The 22,272-nt window shown below is 38.0% G+C and overlaps 1 protein-coding gene across 7 annotated transcripts in view; it reads right to left on the bottom strand.

Moving 5' to 3' along the window:
- Positions 1-22,272, bottom strand: part of GIGYF2 (GRB10 interacting GYF protein 2) — a 133,081-nt gene that overhangs the window by 93,040 nt on the left and 17,769 nt on the right. For 5 of the 7 annotated variants that reach the window (XM_015561876.1, XM_006760435.2, XM_006760437.2 and 2 more), the window contains 3 exons: positions 17,604-17,685; positions 7,315-7,444; positions 5,698-5,793 (listed from right to left, as the gene is read on the bottom strand). In XM_015561876.1, coding sequence (XP_015417362.1) covers positions 5,698-5,793; positions 7,315-7,444; positions 17,604-17,644 — 267 coding nt within the window. In that variant the 5' untranslated portion in view covers positions 17,645-17,685. Of the gene's footprint in view, positions 1-5,697; positions 5,794-7,314; positions 7,445-15,830; positions 16,484-17,603; positions 17,686-22,272 lie in introns of those variants that run through there. The other 2 variants (XM_015561877.1, XM_015561878.1) reach the window with 2 other exon arrangements.

Below are 22,272 nucleotides of genomic sequence, written 5' to 3'. Positions count from 1 at the left end.
AACAATGTTTCGATCCTGCTGGCTTAACCCGGGCGGACTAAAGCAGGTTTCCGGCGTTTTGTTTAGCTTCTATATTTGTTACATAGTTGCTTAGAGTTGCAGCTCAGAGGCCTGCAGTGGCAGGTGGGGAACATTGGTTTCCTCCGTCACTGAAGCAAGCAAGCCTCATGTTAGTTTCAAGCTGCCTGGTGCCGGCCGCCATCTTGGCTGACAGTTAATTTGCATATTTCACTGATTAGCCAATGAAAAGGGTAGCGGTCGTACGCCAATTACCATGTTTCTCTTTTATTAGTGTAGATAGTTTTCTTGTGGTTTCTTTAGGATTTTCTATATCTAGGATCATGTCATCTACAAATAGATATAGTTTTACTTCTTATCTTCCAATATGAAGGTCTTTTATTTCTTCTTCTCACCTAACTGCTCTGGCTAGAACTTCCAAGATAATGTTGGATAGCAGTAGTGAAAGTGGGCATCCATGTCTTGTTTCCAATCTTTTGGTCTTTCACTGAATAAGTGCAGTCATATACCACATAACAACATTTCAGTCAAAAATAGAATACTCTATGGTGATCCCATCAGATGTTAGAGCTGAAAAATCCCTATCGCCTAGGTGATGTCCTAGCTGTTGTAATGCTGTAGTGTAAAGCATTACTCATGTGTTTATGGTGATGCCAGTGTCAACAAACCTACTGTGCTGCCGGTCATATAAAAGTATACCACATACAATTATGGACAGTACAAAATACTTGATAATAATAAATGACTATGGTACTGGTTTATGTATTTTTACTGTAACGTTTCTATGTTTAGATATAAAAACACCATTGTGTTATAATTGCTTGCAGTATTTAGTACAGTAAAATGCTGTACAGGTTTGTGTAACCTATGAGCAATAGGCTAGACCCGTGGTCAGCAAACCGTGGCTCGCGAGCCACATGCGGCTCTTCGGCCCCTTGAGTATGGCTCTTCCACAAAATACCATGTGCGGGTGCGCACGTACAGTGCGACTGAAACTTCGTGGCCCATGCGCAAAAGTCGGTATTTTGTGGAAGAGCCACACTCAAGGGGCCAAAGAGTTGCATGAGGCTCGCGAGCCGCGGTTTGCCGACCACTGGGCTAGACCACACAGCCTATGTATGTAGTAGGCTTCACCACCTAGGTTGTGTAAGTGCACTCTACGATGTTCCCACAATGACAATATCACCTAACAATGAATTTCTCAGAACATGTTCCCACCATTAAGTGATACATGACTGCATAATATTAGCTGTGGGTTTTCATAGAAGACCTTAATCATACTGATGAAGTTCCCTTCTATTCCTAGATCACTGAGTGTTTCATCATGAAAGGGTGTTGAATTTTGTCATATGTTTTTCTGCATCAATTACAATGATCAAATGGGTTTTTCTCCTTCATTCTATTAATGTGATGCTTTATGTTGATATTCTTATGTTGCACCACCCTTCCACTCGAGGGATAAATCCTACTTAGTCATAGTATAACCCTTGAAATATGCTGTCGGATCCTGACTGTTGGTATATTTTGACAACTAAAGATATACAAAGAACATAGATGGCAATAAAACAAATTAAATGTTAACAATTATCTCTACATTGCAAGTTTATAGATGAGATTTTCTTCTTTTTACCTTTCAGCATTTTCTGTAATTAATTTGAGTACCTTTTATAATAAAGTATTTTATTGGTTTTAATGAATATACAAAGAAATCATAAAATCAGTAAGAAAAACAATCTAATGTTCTTTGGGCAAAGGACACAGACAAATAAAAAATGATAATGGCCCATAAGCATATGAAAAGATGCTCAACCTCACTAATAATCAGTGAAATACAAATTAAAGACAACTATCACAGCCATCATTTAGGCCAAAATTTAAAAACCAACAACCGAGGGGTTGCATAAAAATGACCTCTTGCCTTGACTGGTGTTTCTAAGTAGTTAGAGCATTGGCCCAAGCACCAAAGAGTCTCAGGTTCGATTCCCAGTCAAGGGCATGTACTTGGATTGAAGGTTCGATCCCCAGCCCCAGTCAGAGCGTGTGAGGAGGCAATTAATAGGTATCTCTCTCTCTCTTTCTCTCTCTCTCTCTCTCTCAATCTCTTTTTCTCTCTCTCTTTCTCTAGCTCTCCTCTCTACCTCCTCCCTCCTACTCTCTCTTAAAAAAAAAAAAGAAATCACTGGGAAAAATATCCTCAGGTGAGGATTAACAAAAAAATAAAATACAATAAATAAGACCTCACCTTCACTGCTGGTGGGAGTGCAAATTGACTTAAATCCCTATAGAAAGTAATGTGGTAACACCCAGTAACATTTTAAAAAATGTGAAGAACCAAAGCCCAAAGATTTCATTTTTATAACACATTATAAGAATTTTTACAGCAACATAATTTATAATAGCAAATACTCAAAACAACCTAAATACTCAACCAGAGATTTTAAAAACTGGATTTTCTTGTAGACAGAATACTATGCAGCAGAGATGAATGAACTAAAGCTATGTGTATTAACATAAATTTAAAGTCATTATTGAATGAAAATCAAGTTGAAGACCCTTGCTGGTTTTGCTCAATGGTTACAGCATCCAGGATTCGAGTCCTAGTCAAGGGCACATACCTTGGTTACAAGTTCCCCAGCTCCAGTAAGGGGCGACTCCGGGACGCAACCAATCGATATGTGTCTCTCATGTCGCTGTTTCTCTGTCTCTCTCTCTCTGCCCCCCTCCTCCCTCTCTTCCACTCTATCCAGAAATCAAAAGAAAAAAACATCCTTGGGTGAGGATTTAAAAAAAAAACAAGCTGAAAAATAAACACTACAGTATGCTATCTTCAAAATAAAATTTATAACCCTATAAAATAAAACATTTAAAGACTATGGATATACAAATATGTAATGAGAAGATTAAAACATGAATGAGAAAAGTAACTCAATTCATAGTAATCTCTGTGAAGGAAGGGGTATACCTCAGACATCTCAACTACATGAGAAATTGTATTTCTTAAAACAAAGACACAAATATGTCATAATTTTAAGATTTGGTATATCTGAATTTTAATACATTGGTGTTTGTAATATTATGCTCTATACTTACCTATTTGAAATACTTCATAATAAAATATTTTTAAGAAAAATAAAAACCAAAATACAGGGTGGGGCAAAAGTAGGTTTACAGTTGTTCCTATGGAAAATCTTATATAATAAAAGGCTAATATGCAAATCGACTGAACAGCGGAATGACCTATCACTGTGACGTGCACTGACCAGCAGGGGGCAGATGCTCAACGCAGGAGCTGCTCCCTGGTGGTCAGTGCACTCCCACAGGGGGAGTGCCACTCAGCCACAAGCTGGGCTCATGGCTGGCGAGCGTAGCCAGTCTGAGGTACCTCCCCCAACACCGAGTGCACGAATTTCGTGCACCGGGCCTCTAGTAATACAATAATAAATATTACAAGAATAAACTGTGTTTTATATACTCATAACTGTAAACCTACTTTTGCCCCACCCTGTAGAGCCAAATGTCAATTTTTTTTACAAGGAACTTTTCAGCAATCACTCAAGACAGGACCCTTTCTTTCCTGTGTAATCTTTACAGTAACAAATACCATTTGGTCAATGAAAATATCTGCCGATGACCCTATGGTAAATACTGGGTTTCAAAAATACACACAAAACTAGTCTGAGTTAGAAGAAACCATGAACAAAACAAAAATTACTTATGAATCCTAGCCAGTTTGGTTCAGTGGATAGAGCATCAGCCCAAGAACTGAAGGGCTTGGGTTCAATTCCTGTCAGGGGTGCGTGCCTAGGTTGCAGGCTTGATCCCCAGCCGCAGTTGGAGCAACTGCTGCAGGCACCAGATGTATTTCTCTCACATCAATGTTTCTCTTTTCCCTCCCCCTCCCTTCCACTCTAAAAGAAAAAAAAAAATCAATGGAAAAAATATCCTTGGGTGAGGATTAACACACAGATACACACACACACGTACACACACAAGTTTTTTTTAATTGCTTATGAAGTATGGCACTGAAAATAACTAAAGATGAACATCACACCTTTCTTAGAATTTAACACAGTTGGAATAGAGTTCTTTTAATAAGCTTTTCTTTTTTAATAGAGTGACTTCCTCATATACAATATGGCAAACGTGTAGGCAAGCATGTCAAACTTGTGGCCGGCAGGCTCCATGCCACAAGGGGCCCTCCGGCCGCAAGTTTGACATGCTTGGTGCAGAAGAAATATTCAGGGTTGTCACAAAAGTAATTATAAAAATATTCTGGAATTAGAGAGTGGTGATGGTTATACATCTCTGTGAAAATGCCAAAACCACTGAAATGTATACTTTAAAGGGTAAATTTTATGGCATGTGAATTATGCCTCAATAAAGCTGTGTTTTTTTAAAGTAATGATTCTTCATTAAAGTGGCATTCCAGCCGAAACCGGTTTGGCTCAGTGGATGGAGCGTCGGCCTGTGGACTGAAGGGTCCCGGGTTCGATTCCGGTCAAGGGCGTGTACCTTGGTTGCAGGCACATCCCCAGTGGGGAGTGTGCAGGAGGCAGCTGGTTGATGTTTCTCTCTCATCGATGTTTCTAACTCTCTATCTCTCTCCTTTCCTCTCTGTAAAAACTCAATAAAATATATTTAAAAAAAAAAAAAAAAAAAAAAAAAAGTGGCATTCCAACATTCCAACAAAGCTCTTATTTATCCATTTTACTACAATCACCATAGTCCTTGAAACAGTGATTCTCAACCTTCCTAATGCCGCGACCCTTTAATACAGTTCCTCGTGTTGTGGTGACCCCCAACCATAAAATTATTTTTGTTGCTACTTCGTAACTGTAATTTTGCTACTGTTATGAATCATAATGTAAATATCTGATATGCAGGATGTATTTTCAGGGGTCGCAACCCACAGGTTGAGAACTGCTGCATCAGAAACTCTTTTATTTATCTTTGGACTATAATAAGAAACACAAAATCTGTTACTCTACAGCCTGAAAATCAAATTTTCTCACAATATCATTTAAAATGTTGCTAGAAGGCCTGTGTGGCTCAGTGGCTGAGTGTCGACCTAAGAACCAGGAGGTCACGTTTAGATTCCCAGTCAGGGCACATGCCCAAGTTGCAAGCTCAAACCCCGGTGGGGAGGCATGCAGGAAGCAGCCAACACATGTTTCTCTCTATCAATGTTTCTATCGCTCTCTCCCTCTCCCTTCATCTCTCTCTAAAATCAACAAAAACTTTTTTTGTTTTAAATGATGGCGACAGTTGAGTATTTTTAAGCACATTTTAAGCTAAAAATCTACATTTTTCTGTAATGGTAGAATTTACTTGTGAAAATGCAAGTTGCCAATTACTTCTCAAAAGCTGTATTTCTCTGAAAAGCAAGACCACCCCCCAAAAAATAACTTTTTCTCTACTCGAATAAATTCTAAATGATGGTTCCCAATGTCCTCAAGGATCTAGAAACCTTTCCTTATCTCTACATAATACTCACCAATTTCAGATCTAAGCAGAATCTAGTCAAGTAAGACAAGCATCTACATGCCAAGAAAACATAAAAAGGAAGCAGGTCTGTGGGGACGAAGTATACTCCATAGAGTCTAACTAGTAACCACCTATTTTTATGCCTCACTGGAAAGAAACAAGGGTTTGACTTGAGGCTCAAAGCTAGGTACAAACCTGTTCTTCTTCTGTAAAGGGTACAAGAGCCAACGGTGGCAGAGGCTCCTCCTGTAGGATAGGCAGAAATTCTTTATCCAGAAGGTCTGAAGGTATCTGTTTGACCAAACACATGACCATGAGATTAATGCTATCCCTCCAAGTCAAGAAGATAAAACAAGAAAGAACTCTACTGTTTTTATCTGTTGATAATTATAAACAAGAGGCCCGGTGCACAAATTCGTGCACCAATGAGGTCCTTCGGCCTGACCTGCGGGATCAGGACAAAACTGGCTCTCCAATATCCCCCAGGGGGTCATGGATTGCAAGAGGGCACAGGCCAGGCCGAGGGAGCCCACTGGTATATAATCAAGGCCGGGGAGAGACTCGGGAAGTTGGCTAGCCGGGGAGGGACCGCGGGAGGGCTCCAGGGAGTGTCCGGCCCGTCTTGCTCAGTTCCAATTGGCTGGAACCCAACAAACTAACCTACCAGTCGGAGCATCTGCCCCCTGATGGCCAGTGCACGTCATAGTGAGCAGCTGAGCAGCCTTAGCATATCATCAGCATATTACGCTTTAATTGAATGGCCAACTGGTTGACTGGACACAGCATATTAAGCTTTTCTTATATAGGATATGAATAAAAAGCTTACTCAGCCACAATTAACTTTAGTGGTACTTACACATTCTCAGGGATCAAATATAAAAACCCCAGTTATGCTCCCAGCCCTCCCATAGAGCCACCACTTTCAGATTTGATACAGCAATAACTCTGTTAACGCAGAGTACACAGTGGGAGAGTGAAAATCCCTACATTGAACTCAAGGCACAAGGTGGTAAGAAGAGTTTTACAAGCAACTGTGTCTGTCCGTAGCAACCATTAACATTTGAGATTCAATCTTTTAATTAAAAACAAAGTATGCTTTGAAATAGAAAATGATTATTTCTTATTAGTCAAATAATAAAAGCGTATTTAATACTTTGAGATTTGATCATTTGTAAGTGACACAAATGTGGCATTACATTTTAAGATTTTCTCTCCACTAAAAATTTTACATTTAGCTCAAAAGGGAAAGAAAAAGAGAAACAATTGATCTTCTCCCTAACTGGAAAGAAGAATAAGAGGTGTAATAAAAAAAGGGAGAAATTCTCCCTTTCTCGGCCATCAAACTGGAGTAGAAATAGACATGAATAAAAGGTTAAAAGGAAACTAGTTAGACAAAACATTAAGTGTTGACTATTCTTCCTGTTTGCATGAAGCTGTCGATCTTATACCGAAATCATAGGCACTCTCTTTAAAAAAAAGAATACATTATACTTAGAAGAGCCTCTGTTGCCCTGGCCAGCGTTGCTCAGTGGTTAGAGGGTCAGCTTGCACACCGAAGGGTCTCGGGTTTGCTTCTGATCAAGGGCATGTACCTAGGTTACAGGTTCAATCCCAGGACCCGGTCAGGGGGCATTTGCAGGGGGCAACCAATTGATCTCTCCCCCTGTTAACTATTATAGTTTCAAAAGCAGAAAAAAAGAGGTAAGGTAGAAAGGGAAAACCATGCGTCTTTCATATTATCAATACAACACTGCACATAACCCAACAACTCATTCAGAATAATTCTTAATTCTTAATTCTTTCCTTTCTTACCTTGTTGTCTTTAAGAAAAAGTGCTAACATTTCTTCTCTGCCATAACGATAGTCTGCTAATTTATACTTTGGCAAAGCTGGAGAAAGAGGAGGGGATGTAATACTTCCACCACTGGACAGAGCTCGGAGCCTAGAAAAGGAAACACACAGAATACAATAATGAAGTGTCAAACATTCTGGCAGTATAAACTTTTTACTTTTATATAATACTAGAAGCCCAGTGCATGGATTCATGCACTGGTGGAGTCCCTTAGGATGGCCTATGCCATCTTGCAATCTGGGACCCCTTGGGGGATGTCGGACTGCCGGTTTCAGCCCCATCCCCGGCAGTCCAACATTACCCAAGGGTTGTAGTAGTGCGCGAAGCGGCAGGTGGCTGGTGAATAGCCCACGCCCAGGCCAGGCGCTGTGCCACTCCCACTCACCCCGGCCACGCTGAGCCTGCCGTTGCTATACTTGGTAGTGCTGCCATGGAAGTGGGGGAGGCTCCCGCCACCACAGCTGCGCTTGCCAGCCATGAGCCCAGCGTCTGGCTCACATTGGTCAGCTGAGCGGCACTCCCACTGTGGGAGCACACCAACCACCAGGGGGTAGCCCCTGCATTGAGCGTCTGCCCCCTGGTGGTCAGTGAACATCATAGCAACCAGTCGACTGGTCGTAACGGTCGCTTAGGCTTTTATAGAAAGAGATATAGATACTATAAAAATTTTCATTTTAGTTCTTTAAAAGAACAGAAAGAAATCCCATTATCTCAAGGTATCCAAGATTTTAGCTTCAATAAAACCCACTGTCATAGCACACTAGGAGAATAGTTCACTGAGAAATAAGTAGACAACCATGTGGCAATTACATAACCTAAAAGGTATCATGGCACATCCTCGAGAAGCTTTTCTCCAAATTATAAAATAAACATACGATTAAAACAAAAGTTTTAATAAAAATGAATAAATCTGGTAATACCAGTTGTTGGTAAGAATGTAAAGCAATTCTCATGCAGTATTTGTGGGATTATAAATTAGAACAACCATTTCAAAGAATATGATGTGCTAATATTTAGTAACATATGTAACAAAGTATGCTACACAAAAAAAAAAAATACGAAGCTTATAAAGAAAGTTATATAATTCATATAAACTTGCTATTTAAGAACACATACAAAACATAGCCAAAGCATAGACACAAAATGAAATGACAAATATAAAATTTGGGATAAGGTTCTACCTGCAAAAGAATGTAGGGTGTAAAGGGTGCTTTAGCCCTGGCCAGGTGGGTCAGTTGGTTGGAGCATCGTCCCGTACACCAAAAGGTCGAGGGTTTGATTCCCAGTCAGGGCACATACCCAGGCTGCGGGTTTGATACCCAGTCAGGGCGTGTACTGGAGACAACCAATGTTTCTCTCTCTTCTCTCTTCCTTCCCTCTTTCTAAAAGCAACAAACATATCCTAAGGCAGTGTTTCTCAACCTTCTGGCCCTTTAAATACAGCTCCTCATGTTGTGACCCAACCATAAAATATTTTCATTGCTACTTCATAACTGTAATGTTGCTACTGTTATGAATCGTAATATAAATATATGATATGCAGGATGATCTTAGGCGACCCCTGTGAAAGGCTCATTCAACTGTCAAAGGGATCGCAACCCACAGGTTGAGAACCACTGTCCTAAGGTGAGGAAAATAAATAAATAAATAGTGCTTTACTAATTATATCTGCAGTGTTTTATTTTTTCAACTTGACGCTGAGTACATGGGGGTTTGTTACAATTTACACTTTCATATGCCTGCAATATTTCATAATTCATTTTATTTATTTTCCTTCCATTTTTAATTTTTTTAATATATTTTTATTGATTTCAGAGAGGAAAGGGGAGAGAGATAGAAATATCAATGATGAGAGAGAATTATTGATCGGCTACCTCCTGCATGCCCCCTACTGGGGATCAAGCCCACATCACGGTCATGTGCCCTTGACCAGAATTGAACCCGGGACCCTTCAGTCCACAGGCTGAGCCAAACCAGCTAGGGCTATTTTCCATCCATTTTTTGGAAGAGAGTGAGGGGATAGAGGGAGGGAGGGAGGAAAGGAGGGAGGAATGGAGGGAGAGAGGGAGGAAAGGAGGAAGAGGGGAAGAGAGAAACATCAACGTGAGAAAGACATCAATTGGCTGCCTCCCTCTAGCACCTGATTGTGGCCAGGGATTGAACCTGCAACTGAGGTACATGCCCTTGACCAGGAATCGAACCCGTAGGCCAATGCTCTCCATTGAGTAAAATTGGCCAGGATTCAAAAGTCATTTTTAATAAAATCAATTAATGTAGAGAATTTGAAAATGCAATGACTAGTACAAGGAGAGAAAATATAAAAGCCATATTCACCACTAAGAAAAAAAAAATTGTACTCTGAGGTGATAATAGCGGTTGCCTCTAAAGAATGAAACTGGGAAATAATATTTTGTTTAATTTTGAGATGTTTTTATTTTAAAAAATAAAAAGAAGGGAAGGAACCTTAGCAAAGAATGACAGCGTTGTGTCAAACAGCAAGTGGGAACTATCAAGGGTAGCTGATGATCAGGGGGCTGCCCAAAGTTCTACAAAGTAATAGATACCAAGGGTAAATGGGACCTTAATTCAACAATTTAATTCAATAACTTTAGCCTCAAGAAAAATTCAACAGAAGCATTAAAAAAATCCCCCAAACGCTAAGCTTTATTCACAAAAGTAAAAAAGTGGGGAATAATCTATTAATTACACATTAAAAATATTAAGACCAAGCATAGTAAAATACTTACATATTATTCAAAAATGGCAGGGGAAAAAACAGTATATGCATAGTAAATACAATTTTTCCCACCAATGCTTCTATCTCTTCTTTTTACTTTTTTGTTTTAAACATTTGATTATGGACAATTTTGAACATAATATAAAAGCAGCAAGAGCATAAGGAACTCCCATAAGAAAATCCCATGTAGCAACCACCCAAAGTTGCAACTACTTTAAAAAAGGTATAAACAAAGTGCTTTGGAAGAAAACAGAAGTGCCTCACTCTTTTTGCAAGACCTGGGATAACTTTCTTAATGCCATGGACAGGAGACATTGACCCCAAAGAGGTCAATGGCTCCTTCCCCATAAAGCCAAGGAACTATCAGTAATTATTTCCCCTATAATAAATCTCTTTATTAGGTAAACTTATTTGAGTAGACTTTTCATCCTCAAAAAAAAATTTCCCAAATAAGACAAGTATAATGAATTTGTTGGGGTTTTATTGTTTTTGTTTTATAAATGTCTTAAAGTACACCTAAAAATATTTGCAAGAAAAAAAGAATAGAAAGAAACAACCCAAAATGTTAGCAATGGTTCTTTGAGTAGTAGAATTAAGGATACTTAGATTTTTTTTTTTCCCTTTTGTACTACTGTTTCCTCCAAGGTTTTCTAGAATGAGCATGTATTATTTTGTTACTAGGACTAAAAACAAAAAATTCTGTAAAACTTGTACCTACCAGATTTAGAACTAAAAAAAGTTTTCTTAAAATAGTACTGAGCATTTTGTCAAGGATGAAGTAAACAAGTAAGGGATGAGAATTAAATTCAGTCCTAGCTAGTTTGGCTCAATGAACAGAGAGCCAAATGGACTGAAGGGTTCTAGGTTCGAACCCAGTTAAGGGCCCGTACAAGCTGCAGCTTGATCCCCATCTCTGGTCAGGGCGCATGCGGCAGGCAACCAGTAGATGTTTCTCTACACATGAATATTTCTGTCTCTCCCCATCCTTTCCACTCTCTCTAAAAATCAATAGAAAAATATCCCTGGTTAAGGATTAAAAAAAAAATTAAATTCATACAATCTTACTGATGGTTAATCTGTTCAGATATCGTCCAAAGCTTTAAAAATGCAAACTTTTGATTTAATAATTTTATTTTCAAGAAATTAATCCAAAGTAAACAATCAACAATACAAATAAAACTGTTCAAGGATGTATATACATATTTACAATAGCAAAACTTAAAAATGACCTTACTTTCTAACAATTCACTCACTTAACATATTTATTGAGTACCAATTATTTGCTAGGTACTGGAGATTCAGCACTGGACAAATTATACAATCATCAAGTCAAAACTACCTTCCAATGGAGCACATAGTCTAATGGAGGCTGAAGGATGGAATACAAATAATAAAGGAAGTGATTTCAATATTTGATACGTTGTATTTGATATAGACCATTCAAGAAAAATTAAGCAGGGAAGGGAGATAGAGAGTAAGGGTAAGGTGTTATATAGATGGTCAGGAAAGATCAAAGGTAATAACTAACATTTGTGTAAAGACTTATAGTTACTATTGTTTTAAACTTAGAAATTATTTACTTCTCCATTAAATCTACCATACCCTTTAATTTGCTTAGGAAATTATGTAATATATTTCTTTATTCTAAATAAAAAGATAAGCTAAAACCTAATGATTCCACAGATCTACCTTAAAAAATAATCAACTCCAAGCTTATGGTCATTCACAACTAAACCTACCACAATTTGCAATATTCTCCCATCTTCACTTCTGTCCCAGGTACAAATAACTTTTTTCATTTTATCTACCTCTGATTGAATATAGTTTTACATCATTATAAAAATTATGATCTTAGTAAATAGAATATAGTATCACTAAATATTTCTGTATGATTCAGAGTTATACACTGATTCAGTGTGAAAATGTTGATTCTCAAGTATTCTGGACACAGCTCCTTACCTCAAGCTTCACAGTGAATGTAATCTAACATGCAGAAAAACACAGCACCTTTTTAGCTCAGGGTTACTTAAGTTATTTAAGGATCTTATATATTCCCTTTGCCAGAAGGAATTTTGATAAATGGTACAAAGAAGGCAGCTGCCTATTTAAACTTCCACTCCTCAGTTTATCAGCATTACAGATGACTAAGGCTCCTAAACTCTCACGCCTGCGGGATAGCAGAAGTAGCAATTAAGTAAAGCTACAGCTTAAGCATGGAACTATTACCTGTCCTCTGCTAAAGTTACCTCAATTCAAATTTTACATGAAACCATTGGGCTCATCAAATAAAACTTGAGTGTACCAATGAAAAGGATGTGAAAGACTATCCATAGACTGGATCGATGATACACTGAAATGCCTTTAGGAATCCATCCATGACTTATGCCAAGAGCCAACAAACATTTTTCTCTAAAGAGCCAGAGAGTAAATATTTAAGATTTTTGAACCAGATGATCTCTGTTTTAACTACTCAAGCCTGTCACTGCAGTGTGAAAACAGGCAGGTAATATAGAAACAAATATGTGACTGTGTTCCAATAAAACTTTACTTACAAAAACTCTATTTACAGTCTCACAGGCCAACCTGTGGTATAGGGCATCAAATGAAATGTGTAAGGACTCTAGAATATCGCTAGTTTTTTTCTTTTGTTTTAGCTAAATTCCCAGTGTTCTCTCTCTTTGTTATTCCTTAATAGAGGGATCCAGGAAAAAAAAGTTTCCTTAAGTTTACTGATGATTTTAATCATGTTTTTACACAGAGATATGAGAATGTAAATACAAAAGAACATTTACAAAGAGATTAAAAATGGCGGCAGAGTAGGAGGATGCTGCATGGACATGCTCCCAGGAACAAGCTGGAATTACAACTGAAATATGGAAAAGCTTCCTGAATAATCAATGGAAAACTCACAGGAGAGAACCCTGATACCCAAGAAACAAAGCATAGAAACTGGTAGAGGGGCAGAGGTGCAAAAAGGCTGGCTGGGCACCCATAGACGGCAACTGAAGTCCCGGAGAGATATCTCAGCTGTAAGGGGGGTGCCACTGAGAACTCTGGCATCTAATCCCCAAGCTGGGCTCCCCAGCAGAGAGCACCAAATCTGAGAGGGTACCCACATAACATCTAGCTGTAAAAAGCAGTGGGGTGCTGTCTGCCAAGGAGTGGCAGCTGAAAGTTCGAGCACCCTCTTAAAGGGCCAACACACAAGTATTCCCTGTGGAGCCACCCATCTTGTGCTCTGGCAGAGGGAGGGTGAAGTGGACTGGACAGGACTGGGGACTGGGGGATAAAGCTCAGAAGGCAGACACTCCAAGTTTCTGGGCTCGGTATTTCCCTCACATAGTGGAGGACATCTTTCCCACATAGACATTTGCCTTGCCTGGGGGGAAGACAGTCGACACGCCCTATTGGAAAACACCTTGCCCTGAGGCCACTTAAGAGATTAAAAGTAACATTAGCCTGCAGGCAAAAGCAACTGCCCCACCTTGTTGAAAAAACTCTTGCCACACCCGATGATTGCCTGGGTGCAATTCAGGTCAAAATCCTATTAGTCTGTAGACAGAGGAGGTCTCTGGAGGCTTTGAGTCTTAGCCTGATCCAATTAGTCAGAAACAGCCTTTAACACTGTCCTGCACTAGAGATTGAGAGGTATAGAGGAGTGGTCACCAACCTTTCGGACCTCACAGATCACTGGTATAGAGGATCTACCTAAAACAAAGTCACAAACTCAAACAGACAACCAAAATGAGGAAACAAAGAAATAACCCCCAAATGAAAGAATTAGCAAATTCTCCAGAAGAAGAGATAAATGAAGCAGAGATAAGAAATTTATCTGAAACAGAGTTCAGAGTAATGATGGTAAAAATGCTCTCAACAGTATGAAAAAAGATATAGTAACTATGAAAAAAGAACAGTCTGAGATAAAGAATGACATAACACAAATAAAGAACACATTGGAAAGAATACACAGATTAGGTGAAGCTGAGGATCGAATTAGTGAATTAGAAGACAGAGTTGAAAGTATCACTCAATGAGAGAACCAAAAAGAAAAAAACAATTAAAAAACAGGAGGACAGCTTAAGGGAGCTGTGGGACAACGTAAAACGTAACAATATTAGAACAGTAGATGTGCCAGAAGAGGCAGAAAGGGAGAAAGGAATAGAGGTGTTTAAAGAAATAATGGTATAAAACTTCCCTAAGCTGGTAAAGGAAAAAGTCACACAAATTCAGGAGGCACAGAGAACCCCAAACAAAAAGAATCAAAACAGACCCACGCCCAGACACATAATTAAAATGCCAAAAATTAAAGACAAAGAGAGAATCTTAAAAGCAGCAAGAGAAAACTGTTACCTACAAAGGAGTTCGCATAAGGCTGACACCTATTTCTCATCAGAAACTATACAGGCCAGAAGGGAATGGCGCATATTCAAGGTAATGGAAAGCAAGGATCTGAGCCCAAGATTACTCTATCCAGCAAGGTTATCATTCAAAATAGATGGTCAAAAAAAGAGCTTCCCAGACCAAAAAAAAGGCTAAAGGAGTTCATCACCACCAAGCCAGCATTACAAGAAATGCTAAAGGGATTGCTGTAAAGGATAGCTGAGAAGAAACACAGAGAGAAACCTAGCCATACAGAATTTAAATGGCTATAAATAAGTACCTCTCAATGATACCCTAAATGTAAATGGATTAAATGTTCTAATCAAAAGGTGTTGGGTAGCTGAATGGATACAAAAACATGATCCAACTATATGCTGTCTATAAGAGACCTACCTCAAAACAAAAGACACACACTGGATGAAAGTGAAGGGATGAAAAAAAAACTTTCCATGCAAATGGAAAATAAAATAAAAGCTGGAGTAGCAATACTCCCATCCGACAAAACAGACTTTAAAAGCATCATGCTAAGCAAAATAACGCAGTCAGAGAAAGATAAATATCATATGATCTCACTAATTTGTGGAATATAATGAACAACATAAACTGATGAACAAAAATAGAGCCAGAGAGGGAAACAATATATACTAGAATATAATAGAAGTAATCCTGTTATTTGCAAATTTTTAATATCTCCTACAACTTTTTCCGGTCAAGGGCATGTACCTGGGTTGCGGGCACATCCCCAGTAGGAGATGTGCAGGAGGCAGCTGATCGATGTTTCTCTCTCATTGATGTTTCTAACTCTCTATCTCTCTCCCTTCCTCTCTGTAAAAATTCAATAAAATATATAAAAAATAAAATAAAAGAGCATTTGTAAACTCTAGATAAAAGCAGAAGATGGCACAAAGAGTGAAACAACAACAAAAATTAAATTAAATTTAAAAAGAAATAAGAGGGCACAGAAAATAGCTTACAAGGTAAGCTATATAAATTAAATCCACCTGGTAAAGAAAGTTTCTAAGATGTGAATAAAAAGAGTTACCTATTAAGAATGTTCGTCAATGATATTTTTATAATGAAAAACTGAGAACAGCCTACATATGCTACTTCTAAAAGATTAAATAAATGATACATCCATACAATGCAACCATTTAAGGTAACAGAAAATATTTATTGATAAAAAGGTATTTATTTTTGGCATAGTTATTTTTTTAAAGGTTACAAAATTGAATGTACAGTATGATCCCACCTTTTGTGAAAAATAAACATATATATATATATATATACACACACACACACACACACACACACACACACACAAATAAGCATACATAAAACTAGCTGGAAAGATATACCAACCTATTAACAGTGGTTATCACGGTTGGTGAAATTACGGTGATTATATATTCTGGCTTACTAGTAATTTCTCATTTTTCTAAAAACATACAGATATCCCCCACTTTTCAAAGTTCATTTTACACCACTTCGCTTTTGCGAAAGACCTATGTTAGTACCTGTTTTCGCTAACCAAAAGAAATCCAAAGAGGATTTTCACTTTTACGAGAAAAGTCAAAAAGTGAAATAGCATTCAGCATGTGTCTTGCAATAAGCAATTATTATTGAGCAGTTAATATTGAACAGTGAGAATGGCCCCAAGCTCCTTCCCCAGGAACTGTACTCAGCATCTCAGCATTAGCCACCATGGCTTTGAACTGTGTCTATGAGCATCTGTGCTTTATCTCCATTTATTTTGTGCATTTGCTAGCAAGTCCCTAAAGTAACTGCTTCTTCACTTTATACCACTCTATACTTATGAAAGGTTTCATAGGAACACTCCAATTTCAGATTGTCGGGAAACTCATATTAATTTGAAAATAAGAAAATTATTTTTTTTAATATAAACAAGAACTAAAACAGGTGCAGCACTACTTGTATCAACATTTCCAAAATAAATTCTCAAAGTCAGCGGTTCTCAACCTTTGGGTCACGACCCCTTTGGGAGTCAAATGACCCTTTCACAGGGGTCACCTAAGACCATTGGAAAACACATATATAATTACATAATGTTTTTGTGATTAATCACTATGCTTTAATTATGTTCAATTTGTAACAATGAAATTGGGGGTCACCACAACATGAGGAACTGTATTAAAGGGTCGCGGCATTAGGAAGGTTGAGAACCACTGCTCAAAGTACATAAGATGTATCAGTTCTTAGAACTTCAAATTTGGAGACTTTCTCCTCAGTCTCCAGATGCTAAGCGATAAGAGCCAAGAAAATTTAGAAATTATATATATAAAGAAATGCATATACAAAGGGAAGTTAATAAGAATCCTCAGACGGGGAGTTACTACAAGAAGTCTGCATCATTTATCAAACCACCACCACCCAAACAACCAACAATGTTTAAGACACTATTCCAATGTATTCCAAATGCCTCTGGTTGAAAGTTTGAAAAGCAACTACATTTTTCACGCACTGAGGAGAAGATCTTCAATCACCAACTTTGAGGGGAAAGGAAGAAAGGGGTAAAGGTCACACTACAATGTGATGGATCTCAAAATTCCATGAGAATTCCATATTCGGGGTCCAAACACATCTGTAAGAGACTCAAAGGTCAGTTATAATTATGGCAAATGCTAACCCAATCCTAAATGGGCTTGTGTTAACAGCCAATATAATTCTGGACCACCTGTCTAGCCCATCAATAATATAAAATTCAAATAATAATTCAACAAAAACTACTTTTAAATGAGTCTATGAACAGCACTCACAAACAACAGTATAGCAGAAAACATACACATATAAACGTTTCAACTATATAAAATTGTACATACACCTAGACAAGGGCTGAAACAAAAAATAAATAATTTGATAGGATTTTGGGACTGTGAGATATTTTAATTCCACTATTGTAACATAACCAAACCAAGAAATGTTTTAAAATAAAGTTCATAATATAGTCATTAACCAAATATAATTTATTCCTAGGCTAAATACATTGTTTTCAACTAAGCACATAAAGCAGTCTCAAAAATATACACATTCATATAAACCATCTAACACCTATAAAAATACCTTACTACTGTACTAGTCATCCAATATCAAAAAGATGAGATTTTGAAAACTCACCATTCAGGCCCAAAATTCAGTGTCTGTGTTTCCGCTGCCATTCTTTTCAGTATGTTTACAAGACTTTTATATGAGGAGAAACCTGTTAAAAAGAAAAATATCTCCATACAGTTAGTCAAGATTAAATGCAGAATTCCAGCCAAGAAAGTATAGCTAGGGAGTGTGTTTTGTTTATGCTCCTCTCAACCATAGTCACCAGATGAGGTTTTTAAATCCCTGTTTATAACAATATAGCAGGCAAAGTAAAATTAATATAATCACCCTTACATTCCAATTCACCATCTTTTTATGTTTATCTAAAGAAAGGAGGCATGGTATAAGATGAAGCTAGTGAGATAGATGGGAAGAGACCATGCAGAGCACTGGAAACCAAATTAAGGATTTTCTACTTTCACCTTAGAGCAGTGGTTCTCAACCTGTGGGTCGCGACCCCTTTCGGGGTCGAACAACCCTTTCACAGGGGTCGCCTAAGACCATGGGAAAACACATATATAATTACATATTGTTTTTGTGATTAATCACTATGCTTTAATTATGTTCAATTTGTAACAATGAAATTGGGGGTCACCACAACATGAGGAACTGTATTAAAAGGTTGCGGCATTAGGAAGGTTGAGAACCACTGCCTTAGAGCAATGGGGAGTGAATGAAGGATAAGAGATTTCCATTTTAATTTATATTACTCGCTTATTAAGGGCTCTCCCATTACCATGAGATATATCAAAGATTCTTAAAATAAGGACCGCCCCCCTTACCTATCTCACAGCTTCTGCCACAACTCTCCCCAATTTCTGCTTAGCACTTTACACTCTAGTGATTCTTGAAAAAACTATCTTGGACCATCAAGTTAAAGCAATAAGTTAATGAATTTCATAAGTAGTCTTCCAAAAGCAATTTTAAGGTATCAGAGCTTAAAATGAAATAAGTCAGATAGGCAAAGACAAATACTGTATGATATTCCGTATATGTGGAATCTAAAAAGCCAAACTCAGTGAGGAGAGTAGTGGTTACTAGTGGCTGTGGGGGAGTGAGGGAAATGGGGAGATATTGGTCAAAGGATATAAACTTTCAGTTATAAGATTAACAACTCTGGGGATCTAATGTACAGCATGGTGACTATAGCTAATAATATTGTAAATTGCTGAGAGAGTAGATCTTAAAGGTTCTCACCACAAAAAAGAAATAAAGAAAATCCTGTTTCAGTCCTCTTTATCACTCTACCAACCTTTAGGTAATGCCAAACTACCATACTGTACCAATATTAAAAGCTCAGAAGTTTTTTTAATACCTTGATCTGGGACCCTAGCTACCATTTACAACAGGGTTTTCATAAGAAGATGTAAGGATTTCCCTAGAACTCTTAAGAACCTAAGAATAACAATCCAAACAATTTAATTATCAACTAAAGCAGTGATGGCGAACCTCTGACACACGAACTCATTTTTTTGGTTGATTTTTCTTTGTTAAATGGCATTTAAATATGTAAAATAAATATCAAAAATATAAGTCTTTGTTTTACTATGGTTGCAAATATCAAAAAATTTCTATATGTGACATGGCACCACAGATAAGTTAGGGTTTTTCAAAATGCTGACAGGCCGAGCTCCAAAGGTTCGCCATCACTGAACTAAAGAGACCAACAATACTCAGAATGGAGTTCTGCTCATTCTTCTTTATGAACTAAAGCAAAAATATAAGAGCTATGACTCCTGAAGAAATCTCATTTAAATTCTTGAAGTACTGTAATCACTAATTCCAAATTCTACACCTCAGATTGCTCCTTCTAAACAAATTTAAATGAGCCCAGTTCTAATGTATTTATATGTACTGGAGGGATTGTCTTACATTATGCCTCTGAATTATAAATTAGCCAGAATGGAAACTAGGCTTTTTTTCCTCAATTGTCCTTTCTAAGGATGCAGTGAGGTATTAAAATGAGAATAGGCTTCACCACCATTTAAACCCCACTATACTAAATGTTAACTCAAACCCCCATGAGACTTGTGACCATGAGAAAACAGCTCTGCATTCTGACAGGAGTATTTGAACCAAACTCTAGATCAGCCGTGGGCAAACTACGGCCCGCGGGCCGCATCTGGCCTGTTTGAAATGAATAAAACTAAAAAAAAAAAAAAAAGACCGTACCCTTTTATGTAATGATGTTTACTTTGAATTTATATTAGTTCACACAAACACTCCATCCATGCTTTTGTTCCGGCTCTCCGGTCCAGTTTAAGAACCCATTGTGGCCCACAAGTCAAAAAGTTTGCCCACCCCTGCTCTAGATGCTATGTTCCCACCATGTGCTTTTTTCTTGAAACCATTTCCTTCTTTAACCACCAACATCAGAACAATATTGTTACTTTTTCCTATCTTCATTTCCTTCCTATGTAGTCAGCATTCCCCAAAAGTTTCTCCGTTTCGAACTTTCATCAGTGTACCCATGTTTTATTTAACCATAAATTCTGTTTAGACATTGTCTTGAACCTTTTGTTATTTCTCACTAAAACTCTGGGTAGAACTCTGCCTACTAAATCACAGGGAATACCATGCAGGGAGTGGGGGTGTCGTTACAACAGCAGCAATGAAAAATTCTCCCACAAATCTCTAAATTGCCCAGCTTCCTGAGGAGATACCTCGCCCCTATTGTAAATTACAGATTTCTTTTCTGCCATGACCTGTGTGGAATTTCCAGATGTTTGTTCCTCCTGGATACCTATCTCAGCAACAACTGATCAAGGTACCACTGTTTTTTACAATTCACCAATAAGCCAGGCTCAAAACCCCAGAGTTATGTGAAACTCCTTTTGCTTCTCTCTATCATGTCCAATCATTTTGTCTCAAATTTGGTCAATTTCTCCTTCAAAATTCCTCTTGCATTTTTTTTCATTATAATGAAACTTTTAAGTCATATCTAGATTATTAGAATAAAACTTCTAATTGGCTTTCTTGACTCAGTCTCTATTCACATCCCAAAAGATCAACCTTCCTAAAGTACTGCTCTGGTCATGCCTACCCCTCTTTAAAATAATTAAACCTGCTGTGCATCATCAAAACTCCTAGTAAAGACATCTAAAAGACCATAATAGACCTTGAACTTCAGTGTAGAGTAGGGCTGGGGAGACACAGATTTTGAAGTAAATCTACAGAACTATAACCAAAAAATTGAAAGAAGAGAAAAAGCATACAGCTAGATATCTCTGGCCCTAACCTTTCTCCTAAACTCAAATTCACTGATTCTAGCTTTGTCTACATTCACTGTATCAAAAAAATAGAAAGGGGAAGAGCTAGATTCTTTTGGGAGATTTCCATTTCATCAAAAAGACTAAAAACTACTAAAGTGAAGCTTGATGAAGCAGTGGCCATATCATTGAAGTCATTGTATTTTATACCCCAATGGCAATGAAAAGCTATATAAAAAGATTCAGGCAAGGAAGTGTCCAGGATGAAATCTGCACTTCAGAAAGACCATTCAGGATGCCAGGAGGAGAATGAATTAGCAAGAGCTAAAGTGAAAAGAGGGTATTAGAAATCCAGCATATACTGTGGAAGCCAGATCTACAGAACAGTAGAGGAGAGAGATGATAACTGTACTCACTGACATGAAAAGATGTCAACAATATATTGTGTCCAAGGCAGATTATGGAATACAGAGAATATAATCATATTCAACACATTTTAAAATACAGGGTGAGGCAAAAGTAGGTTTACAGTTGTTCATATGGAAAATAATACAATACTAAATACTAATATAAGAATAAATCTTGGACATCCTGTGAGGACTCCCGGACTGTGAGAGGGCTCAGGCTGGGCTGAAGGTTCCCCTGCCCCAAGTGCACGAATTTTGTACACTGGACCTCTAGTAATATATAAGATTAATAAATAAACAATAACAACATGCTATAACAATAACAAAGACATGATATAAAAACATTGATATAAACAATGACTTATAAATTGATTAAACTTATTCTAATATCTCCCTGTATACCACATTAAGAGTAAAAACACTTTCAGAGTGCTTGACTAATTTCCCTTGTGATGAAGTATTTACAACTTTAATGTCACATGCTCTTTGAACTCGAGAGAAAGCAACATATAACTGACCATGTCCGAAAACAGGTTCAGGTAGAAATAGTCCTACTTGGTCTAGAGTTTGTCCTTGTGATGTATTAATAGTCATCGCAAATGCTTACATCACGGGAAACTGTCTTCGAATTAATTTAAATGGGAGGCCAGTGTCAGATGGGGACAAATCAATTCTTGGAATCAGAACCACCTCTCCTTCTGCAGATCCTATTAATATTTCAGTTTTGATTACATTAGGTCACAATCTTTTATAGAAACATACACATGCACTGTTGCCAGCGAGAAGCTTTATATGTATCGCACATGCACGAGTCAACATTTATTTTTAAATTTCCAGTGCACATCATATGTCCAGGCCAGTTGGTCACTTAGCCTTTTATATATAGAGGCCCGGTGCACAAAAATTTGTGCACTCCAAGGGAAGGGGTGGTCCCTCAGCCTGGCCTGTGCCCTCTCGCAGTCTGGGACCCCTCGGGAGATAGCGCCCTGCTGGCTTAGGTCTGCTCCCGGGTGGCAGAGGGCAGGCCCAATCCCTAGGTGCAGCCCCTGGTCGGGCTCAGAGCAGGGCCGATTGGGGAGT

This window comes from Myotis davidii, unplaced genomic scaffold (genome assembly GCF_000327345.1).
Source record: "Myotis davidii unplaced genomic scaffold, ASM32734v1 scaffold370, whole genome shotgun sequence".
NCBI lineage: Eukaryota > Metazoa > Chordata > Mammalia > Chiroptera > Vespertilionidae > Myotis > Myotis davidii.
This window is presented reverse-complemented; position numbering and strand designations above follow the sequence as displayed.